Source organism: Capsicum annuum, chromosome 1, assembly GCF_002878395.1.
Source record: "Capsicum annuum cultivar UCD-10X-F1 chromosome 1, UCD10Xv1.1, whole genome shotgun sequence".
Classification (NCBI taxonomy): Eukaryota; Viridiplantae; Streptophyta; class Magnoliopsida; order Solanales; family Solanaceae; genus Capsicum; species Capsicum annuum.
The window spans coordinates 132,416,818-132,427,735 of NC_061111.1; the positions used below are offsets into that span (position 1 = coordinate 132,416,818).

The following is a 10,918-nucleotide window of genomic DNA, read 5'->3' on the forward strand; positions in this document are numbered from 1 at the left end:
TTGAAATTGAATAACCTAGAGCTTTGTTCTTGAGAGAAATTGAGATTAAAGAATGAATTTTGCCCTTAGGATGGCTTAATCTCATGTTTTAGCACTGAATAAAGGTATAGAAATTGACTTAATTACCCCTATTGATGCAAAATTAAAAGAGCAGAAAGTATGCCTAGTGACACGCAGACCGACGTGCCGCATTAATGTGGTCGACGTGATAGTCGATGCGACGCATCAAAATTGCTTCAACTCACTGGAATTTTCGCTCTTAAGCTGGTGACAACACTGTCGATGTGACGCATTGATATCGCATCGATCCACTATTTTGGATACCCAAACGTGCCTCAAATGACGTTCGAAAAATCCAAAACTCATCCGAGAATACCTATTGATATCCTTGATCATGAATCAATCTAAGAATCGATATTTTAATGTCATAAGGGTCGAAAATAAAGTCATTGAAATATTGAGGCCAAATATGAGACTAAGGGTCAATACTTAGCTAAAATTTTCTAAGTCTGGGACCGCTTTTCTTGCTATATAGGACTGAATTAGACTAAGACTTTTTATGGGGTCTTACATCGACAATATTTTAATAGTGATATAGTCATTACTCAATCAAAGAGTAATATATTTTTCAATTAAGAGTCATTTTAGCAAATAAATAGTATCAGTTGTGACCAATTATTTATTTATTAATGTAATTATAATGATTACTAACATATATATATGATTATTTAAACTCTTTTAACCAAGAAAAAAGATTTTTTTAGCGCACAAATTTAATAGTTATTTATGAAAATATTATATATATATATATATGTTGAAACTAAATTAAAAATATATATATTAATTTAAATTTAAATTATTTTAGAAATAAAAATTGATAATAATCAACTCTACATATTGTTAACAGCTTTAAGGGTATTTCAAATATTTTAACCAAAAAAGTGCTTAACAACACTTGTTTACCAAACAAATCAACTAATTTTTTTTAGTTTCAGCACTTTTATCCAAATACGGAACTACTTATTTTTAAAATAAGTTTTAGCACTTTCAAAATTACTTTTAAAGAACTTTTAAAAGTCACTTTTTTCAGTTTATCCAAACGGGCTCTATGTTAATGTGTTAGATTAGTGACTGCCTTTAAATGTTGATTGCCCTTCATTTACATGTAAAACTGATGGCCATTTTATTTTTGGTTATAATTTTGGTCACTGTCTATTTCAAAGTTATTTTAAATAACCAACCTTTACTAAAGTGTATATCCATGTGATTAAGCGTAGGGAATTTTATGAGAATGGTCTAACTTGTTTGGTTACAGTCAGGTGCAAACATATTTGTCCACTACATCTCGAACATACCTGCATCAGCTTCCCTAGCTAAGAATCTCCTTGGTTCCTCTTTGACATGCCTTCTTTAACATGATTTTTTTCCTCTAAAAATTAGTCTTGATCAGCTGCCTTTTCATGTGTGTTATTTTATTCTCTCATTTGATCATGTTTCATCTTATTTTTGGCATTTGTAACTAGTTTTTCCTACTCTTTGATTTGAGTAGTTGAAAGTTATACTTTTCTTGAATGGGAAATGCTTTTTATTTGTTTTGAATAGACTCATCTTAATGTGATTCTAATTTTTTCTTCTAATTTTTCTTTTGCTCCATGTGAAATCTTTTATTTGTCCAATTGGACTTCTCTTCCTCCTTTTGAATTTTTTATGGGCCAGTGAGGCCTATTTACCTTAGAGTATAACCTCCAAGTCCAAAGGCAACTCTTGTGTATATCCTTGGTATACAAGGTTGTATACATGAAATACATGCACTTGATGAAATAATGTGGCAAAAAATGAAAGAAAGCTAATATTCTATTCTATTTTTAATAAGTGAAACTTGCAGGTACGACAAAGGGTACTTTTGGAGTATTGTAATATCTTATGACCTTTTCTTTTTTTTCATTTGGTTACACGTGTTCTCATTTTTAGACAGTTGGCTTCAATTTGTTTTACTTGCTCAGTTTCTACTTCCTTCAATGCCTCACTTGACCCCAATTTCTACTATTCTTTCTCTTTTTCATTTTGATCATTCTCAAATTATCTTCACTCCTCATTCTCGAATCATTCCTCTGTAAAATACAATGAAATTTGCATGTTCCCGGTGAGTTTTTCCATACTACTTTTATCCCTAATTTGGTATTTCTTCCTTGTGTGTGTTCTTCAGTGGTTGGCATATGTGTGTGTAGTTATTAGATTTTTTTCCTTTCGTGTGTTCAGGGTATTATGTTTCTCCATGTTTACTGCTCTAATTCCTTGATGCATGTTTTTTTTATTTTTAAATCATGTTCTTTTTTATGGGATATTTTTATTTTTATTTTTATTGAAAAAAATTCAAATGTTCTCAATTCATGCTTTCAAATTTGGGTGTTCTGTGAAAATATCTTTTTATTCAGTAGTCTTTTCTTTTAGTCATAATTTTAGATATTTGATTTAAACTAATTTGATTTTCCCTTGTTCTTTATTTTTTAGGTGGTTTTTGTATGTGCATGTGATTATTTTTTCAAGATATTCTATGAAATCATTCTGAATTACCATTAAGAATAAAAATGATAACAAAAGTCAAAGAACTTTATTGCAGCAAAGGTATGTGACAGTATGCCTGAGAATATTTAGTCATTTTTCCACAGGAGTCTGTAATATTGTTGAAGAAAAAGGAAAACTCAGATTAGTTTAAATCAAATTTTAGTAGTTATATGCATTTTATTATCAGCTTTATGTTTCTGTTATATAAACACCCAACCGAGTGCTAATTTTTACTAAAGTGCATGTTTAAATATTTCAAGTATTATCTACATGTAATTCAACAAGCTTTAAAGTCTATTGCGTGTATTGTGGCCAGCCTCATTCGTCATCATTTTCATGATTGTTAAGTCAAAGTAAATTCACATTTGAACTCTTATTTCTTACTTTTCTTAAAATAATTGATACTTGATCTTGCATGGCTAGACTTATATTTGTTAACGAATGGGGAAATGACTTGTCATTTTTATTGGAAAATAGTGTTACAATAGGTATTGCTCCCTCCATTACTTTTTATATATACATTTTATTTTTCAAGAGTTTAAGGATACAAAACTGTGACCAATATTTTAAGGAGTATTTCTTAATCATATTGAGAAAAAGGAAAATTGTGACAACCATTCTACCTTGTTATAAACCTTCATCATATCAAGCTTCATTACTATATTATGAGGCTTTCACCTTTTCCTAATTTCAAATACAATTTCCTAGATCACTAATATGTTTTCACCTATACTTCTTCCTTGTACAAAACCAGCTTGTTCTTCAGACACAATATAAGGAAGAATACCCTTAATTCTTTCATGAATAATTATTGAAAAGATTTTATTCACAAAATTACTAAGGATATTGGTCTAAGATTTGAGAAGGTATTTACCACTAACTTCTTTGGTAGTAGTACCAAATTTTTGTGAGTGGTAAACCTTGGCAAATCATGTCCACAAAAAAGGCTATGATCATCTAATGTAGGTTCTTTCCAATAATACTTCATGCATCCTAATAGAATGCACATGTCATGCCATCTTGACCCCTTGCACTATTCTTATTCAATTCCATTACTACCACATGTACTTTTTCCAAAGTTATTATTTTCTTCAAATCTTCATTCTAAGAATCTGTGACCACCTTTGGTAATTTCTCTAACATTGAAAAATCTGTAGCATCCTTCTCAAATTGATTCTAAAAGAATGATTCTGCTGCCTCAGCTATATCTTCCTGTATTTCCATCCAATTCCCCTTTTTATTTTGAATTCTTAGTCTGGATCTTCTTCTCTTGACCACTATATAAAAAAACTTAGTGTTCCTTTGTCTATCCTTGAACCACTCAAAATCTGTTTTCTGCCTCCAGTAATCTTCCTTTCTTTTCAATTGGATTGTTAACTCTGCCTGTGTTGGTGACAATTTAGCCCTGTTGTTTCCTAATGGTTCTTCTTCAAATTGATTCCTTCTTACTTTAATTACTTCCTCCAATGTTGCAATCTATTGGAAAATATTTCCAAAAGTTTGTTTACTCCACTTGGTTAAGGAGCTTTTGTTTTCTTAAGTTTTTTATGAAACTTGATAAAGGAATTTCCTTCACTTTTTGTAGCCCAATTTTCCCTAATACTCTCCATGCATGATTCTTCTTTCAACCAAAATTTAAGAAATCTAAAAGGTCTAATCAGCTGGTCAGCTGACTTATTAAACTGCAACAACATTGGAGCATAGTCAAACCCATTCCTTACCAGATTTTCCAGTTCCATGATTGGAAACAACTCCTGCATTTTGTCATTAATTGACACTCTATCCAGTCTCTTAAAAATACATTCTTCATCCATTCTTCCATTCCACCAAGTATATTTACTTTCTTTGAAAGCACATTCCTCCAGATTACACATGCTAATACAGTAATTGAAATTATTTGTTTCATTAACAATGACTGGCAATCCTCCTGGTTTTACCTCCTTATTTTTTATTACATTAAAGTCACCAGCCACCAACCATGGATGTTGTATAGAATTTACCATCTCTCCTATTGATTCACATAACCTCAGTCTTTTATTCCGATTGTATTTTGCATACACTAATATGAAAAACTTCTCTACACCAACATACTAATTTTCCAGTTTGAGTGTGAGTTGTTGATCTTCATCCCTAATGATATTGTATTCAATAATAGAATCCATGAAAGCCCATTTTTTTCCTGAATAATTCATCACTGCATTCTGCATTCCCAATCTACTTTTATACTTCTCTATCTATGACCCTCCTAAAATGGCTTCATTAGATCAATGAAACCAAAATGACACCTTCTATGCATTGTGATCAACCTTGTGAATTCTTTCTATGTGTTAACAGATCTGATGTTCCAAATTAAAGCATTTATTTTAATAGTGATTTAAGCATATGACTCCTTGTCTTCATTGTACTTGCACTTGTCTTTCTAATTCTCTTCTGCTTTTTCCTATTCTTTGTATTCAATGACTGAACCTGATCTGGAGATAGATCTCTTTCAGTTGTTGCCTTCACAATATTATCCTGTAAATCCTCAATATCTTAATATTTATTCTTACTATTCACCATCTCTATCAAATTGCCTGCCTTCATTGTTATTGGTAGCACATCTTCTAATACCATGTCTTTTTGTCAGGCTTATTATACTGTACCAGAGTTAAGTCTGCATTCACCTATACCCCCTCTTACTTCTATTGTTGAATCTGTGTCTGTTGTGCTTTAGTGTCTTTATGTTGTACTGCTACTACTACTTCTCCTTGAATATTAACTTCTTTGTTGATGTTATCATTATGATGTCGTTTCTTCTCTGAACCTAGCTGATCTTCTGATGTTATTTCTAATCCTTCGCCAAAGCTCTTAGACACCCAATTTTTTGTACTTTTCTTATCAACCTTGGTGTTGGTTTCTTGTTGATGAGTCTATTGTTCTTGACTCAGTATATCAAAGCATTTGTTTTCTGAATCTCCTCTTCCTTGTCAGCCACCTCTCTAAGTATATACCCATATTTGTCTTTTGTATATTTGTTCCTTCTTTGTAGCCATTGATTCGTCCTGTTATCCTTCACTACATCTTTCTATCCTTGCTCAGTACCTGTTTCCTTCTCTATATTATTTTCTTTGTCTTCTCTTTATCCTTGTATCTTCTCATACATCTCCGAGTGAATGTTCCAACAAGAATCTTCATCATGCCCCTGTAAGCAACATTTCTTATAGTATTTTGGTTTGTGATCATATTGAATTTTTATCCACTTGGACTTGATTTCACCACTTATATTATCTTTTTTATTGATTTTCACTCTGTTTGGTAGCTTAGCCACAAAGTCCACTTCTATCTTCACCCTTGCACAACTTGGCCTGGTGTGATTTTTGGTAGCCATGTCCACCATTAATGGTTTTCTAATTGTAGATGCAATAGAAAATATTTCTTCCTTAGCAAAGAAGTTTGGTGGTAAATCTGGCATTGAAATCCATGCAATGTCTATTGTTATTTCAATATCTGGTTCAAATGATGGATCCCATTTGAGTGTTCGCATTTGCCAATATATATCATTGACCTTAATGTGGTATGCAAGTTTTGATTACAAGTTAACATAATCTTCTAGCTAATTCAATCTTATCAACATATGACATGAATCCATCACCCCTATATTACATTCTCCTTTGGTACCACATTGAATTGGAACAACTTTGCGTAGTGTATTAACATCCGATTTATCATAAGAGAATTTACCAATGACTGCATTCTGTAAATTCTCTTGTATGATTAAGGACTTCACCTCTGATGACTTCCATGTCACAGTTGGTTCCTCATGCATCATAATAACTGGTTTAAGTAGAACCCTAGTGTTTTCATGCACGTAGGTTTTATTCTTCAATAAGTTTGCATACTTCGGTGCCACACACTGTTGTTTCTCTATTGCTACACTCTTTAGTTTTGTAGATTCATCCGGTGGATCCATTCCACCAGAATTAGTAGCCATAGATGCCCAAAAATCGATCAAAGTTTTACTCTATTTGCATGGGCCGTTTCTAGGGTATCTATAAATAGACATATGTTGTATACATTTGATATGAGAAATTCTCACTGATTATTATATTATATTTGTTATTAATTTATTTTTTAGATATAAGGTTATGATTAAATTGTATGAAATACTTGAAACTTATGATGCGATTACCAGCTTAACATATAATCTCCCTAGGTACATACCAATAGTTGTTGCAGATTATGTAAAAATTGCTAATCATGGCATAAAGAATACATCACATTTGGTAAATATTTAAATAGAGTATTATTGTGTCGGTTTGCTCCAGTAAACTTGGACAACCGTGTTTCTTTTTCTGATAAGTAAGGAATTTCAATTACCAAGTGATAATTACAGCACAAAAAAAATGCAGATCTGGATAGTCGTCCCAACCTTGCAAACAAACTATTTCTTCAACCTGTGACGACTATCCTAACAAGCTTAGGAAGAACACTGTAGGATAGCAATCAAGCTCTTGTAGTCGTAAGTGTATTTAAGTTATATGGAGCTCCTTGAATCTCTTCTTCCTCATCTCTGCGAATTCATGTAGTACAAAAATAATTTTAATTGATTAAATCTCTTATTTAAGTGATACAAATCGTTACTAATACTCACAATTATCTGATAAAAAATAAAAGTCAAAATAATAAGTTAGTAATAACTATGCAAAATTTTACAATATTGGGCCCGTAACGCAGGCCACAGGCTATCTAGTACAGGAGGAGAAAGATGAGCAAATCACATAAATATACACTTTAAGAGTCAATATTACAAAAACTACCCATAGTTTATATTTTACAAAATATAAAAATATAAATATAACAAAATCTACCAAATTAGGCAAAAGAAAAAAGAAAAGACAATAAATAAAATAGCATGATTTAAGGGGGCAACTTAATAGTTGATATTTTACCCTACAAATTCTCCTATTTTGTCTTTTTATCAATTTTTTTCAAAAAAATAATAAACAAGGCAAACGAAACTTATTTAAAAAAAACACTACATTTATTTGATATTTGTTTTATGTTTTCAGATTTAATTTATTTAATTCAATTGACCTTAATTTTTAATATTTCTTAGGAGAAAACATCATTAATGGTAGTAAATTCTCCGGTTGATTCAAACCACATCCTATACAAATTTCATACACCATAAAATTATTGACACACCTATTTTTATATAGATTGGACACCATAAAATTATTGATACAGCAATGTTTATACATTTTAAACACCATAAAATTATTAATACACCAATTTTTAGATAAAAATTTCTAATACATCATAAAATTATTGATACACCTATTTTTATATAGATCAGACGCCATAAATTATTGATACACCAATTTCTATATATTTTGGACACTATAAAATTATTGATACACCAATTTTTATATATTTTTGACACCATAAAATTGTTATTATTGATAAATTAATTTCTAGATAATTCAAACACCATAAAATTATTGATACAATATTATTAATACACCAATTTCTATACAATTCAGATACCATAAAGCTGATAATACACCAATTTCTATATAATTCATACACCAATTTCTATACAATTCATACACTATGATACACCAATTTTTATACAATTCATGCACCATAAAATCATTGACAACCTTCATTTGACATTGTCATAAAAAAATTCTCGAAACTCCTCAAAATTATTGACATATTCAATCTAGTTGGCCTTTTTTTTCCTACAGCGTAGAAGTAGAAGAACAGAAGAACAATCAGTAGTAACAAACATTGAGAAAAAAATCACAACATCCATCGAAAATCATATCCATCGTCACCGTCGTCACCATATCGGATTCCTCCACCGTATTCAAAACACAAAACACAAAACATACTGACCGATGAATAAACAGATTGTCACTACCATCATCAAGGGTGATAAATCCAAAAATGTTTTGGAAGCTTTTAGAATTACATGGAGCAAAACCTACAGTATGTGTCGACAACTAGATTGTCAGATCTAATTTTACAATGGTATAAGCATTAACCTTTTAATTATGAGCAACACACTTGTAATTATCATGGAAGAAATTGATGAAAGTGAGAAAGTACATTTATTTGAGAATCCATTAACACCAACCGATATAGGTAAGCTAAATCGATTAGTTATACCTAAACAATATGCAGAGAAGTACTTTCCACTTAACGAATCGAAAAATAATTCAGATGAAAAGTGATACTTATTTAGTTTTGAAGATAAATTAGGTAAATTATGGAAATTTCGTTATTCTTATTGGAATAGTAGTCAGTGTTATGTGTTGTTTTTGTCCGGTGATGGAGTTATGCCTTGTAATTGGGGTTTTCAATCAAAGGAAGAAGAGAGAAATAAAAAGGGAAGAAGAGAATGGGTTTTAAGATTACATTTTTTACAAAAAAAAAAAAAGAAAATGAATAGTTAGTAGATTTTTTAAAGAAAAACTAGATTTTGTAAATAAAAAAAAAAACTAGTGATAGTTTTTGTAATATTTACTCTTAGAGTGTATATCTATGTGATTTTTCCGAGAAAGATATACAAATGTATACAGGTTGTATATAGAGGGTGTACAGGTAGAAATAGGCTAAAATAGGCCCATGTAACCAAGTTTGAGCTGGACAGACTTTGTGGGCCAAAATAGGGGCCCTATTTCTCGAATCTTTCCCTTTAATTCCTTGTAATTATATTTTGGGAAAAGGACACTCTATAACACTTTTTAAAACAAATAGCCAAAGTTTGAAAACTTTCCAAAAAATGACCAGTCAGATATACTATTTCCGCTTTATAACCGTTTCCTAATTTGGGTCATTTTGACCTACGTAGTCCATATACAGTCCATATATAATAGTGATACACTTTATATACAATACTGATACAGTATTCAACTTAGGCAATTTGGTCCTTTTAAAAATATTTTAATTTTTTTTTGCTATAAATTTTTTAACTGATCAAATATTTTGCTTTTTTATATTGTTTAGAAATAATAATTAAATTATATAAAAATGATATAATAGTTAAATAGAATATGTATCTATATAACATATATGTATAGAAATTGTATAGTTCTATCAAATATGTATATCTATAAAACATATATAAAAAATATATAGAAAGTGTGTGAAAATTATATAATTGTTGTATAAAAGGTGTAAAAAAATGTACAGTTATTGTATAAATTGTGTATCAAAAATGTATAATTTTCGTATAGAATATTTATATGTATAAGATTTGTATAGACACTGCATAGAAGGTGTGTAGAAACGATATAGAACAAGTCAGTAAATTGAAATGGCTAGAAAGTGAAATTTAAATTCCATGGTCATTTTCATGGAAATAGTTTAATTTGAAGTGTCGTTTCTGTCTTTTTCCCTATTTTGTTATAATTAACACTAACTCCTTAGACTTTTTTGAATCTAATTGAATTTCGTCAAGTAGAGTTGCTATGTTTTTATAAAACAATCGTCTTTATAAAATCGTGGTTAATTTGGATAATTTCCTATTAAGTTTTTTTTAATGCATGTCTTTGACCAAAAATAAATATTCAAATTTCTTACTTATGTAAAAAAGAAAAACTCCTTTTAGAAAATCAAAAAATGGTTCTTCAAGTATGATCTTTTCAAAAGTTAGTCAATCATAAAAATTGCTTTAAACAGATCGGACAACCGCGAGTTAGCAGATACTCTTGGTGTCTTAAACCTTCAAAGAGTATTAATAGAAATCGCTTATCCACATCTCTTGAACTTTGAGATTTTACTATTTTAAATCTTTAAAGTTCACTTAAGGTTTTCTTGATTTTCCTTTAAAATTAATCAAGTGGCTTTGAAATATTTTCTTGACTTTCAAATTAAAACAAGTCATTTTTTTTTTTTTTGCAAAAGAAACACCACTGCTGCAAACTATAAAATATGGGTGGGTTAGATCTTCTCCTACACTTTCAGCTTCCCCAAAGCATATGCAATCACATTCTTGTTCTTCTTCAAAACAACACCCAAACCAGATCATGAAACACCACAATACATGATAAAATATTTACCTTTGATTGGCAAGATAAGAATAAGAGTTGAAGATAGAAAAGTCTTGAGATTTTGAAAGCTCTCCTTATATTCATCATTCCTTACAAAGGATACTCTTTCTAATTCAAATGGGTCATATTGGAAGCAATGAATGTGAACCCTTTCATAAACTAGCGATAATAGCTGGCTAGCCCCACAAAACTACAAATCTCTATCTCATTGGTTGGTCTAGCGCGATTTATAATATTCTCAATTTCCTATGGTTCTACCATAACTCCTTCTTTAGATAGCACATGCCCCAACAAAGACACTACAGTCAACCGAA

General features: G+C 30.4%; 1 protein-coding gene across 1 annotated transcript; it reads right to left on the minus strand.

The window, feature by feature from the left end:
• Nucleotides 1-3,741: 3,741 nt before the first annotated feature.
• On the minus strand, nucleotides 3,742-4,568 carry LOC107858150. The gene is made up of 2 exons (XM_016702864.1): nucleotides 4,287-4,568; nucleotides 3,742-4,041 (listed from the first exon to the last, which is right to left on the minus strand). The coding sequence occupies exons 1-2, from the start codon at nucleotides 4,566-4,568 to the stop codon at nucleotides 3,742-3,744; spliced, it is 582 nt and encodes a 193-aa protein (XP_016558350.1).
• Between the last annotated feature and the right edge of the window lie 6,350 nt (nucleotides 4,569-10,918).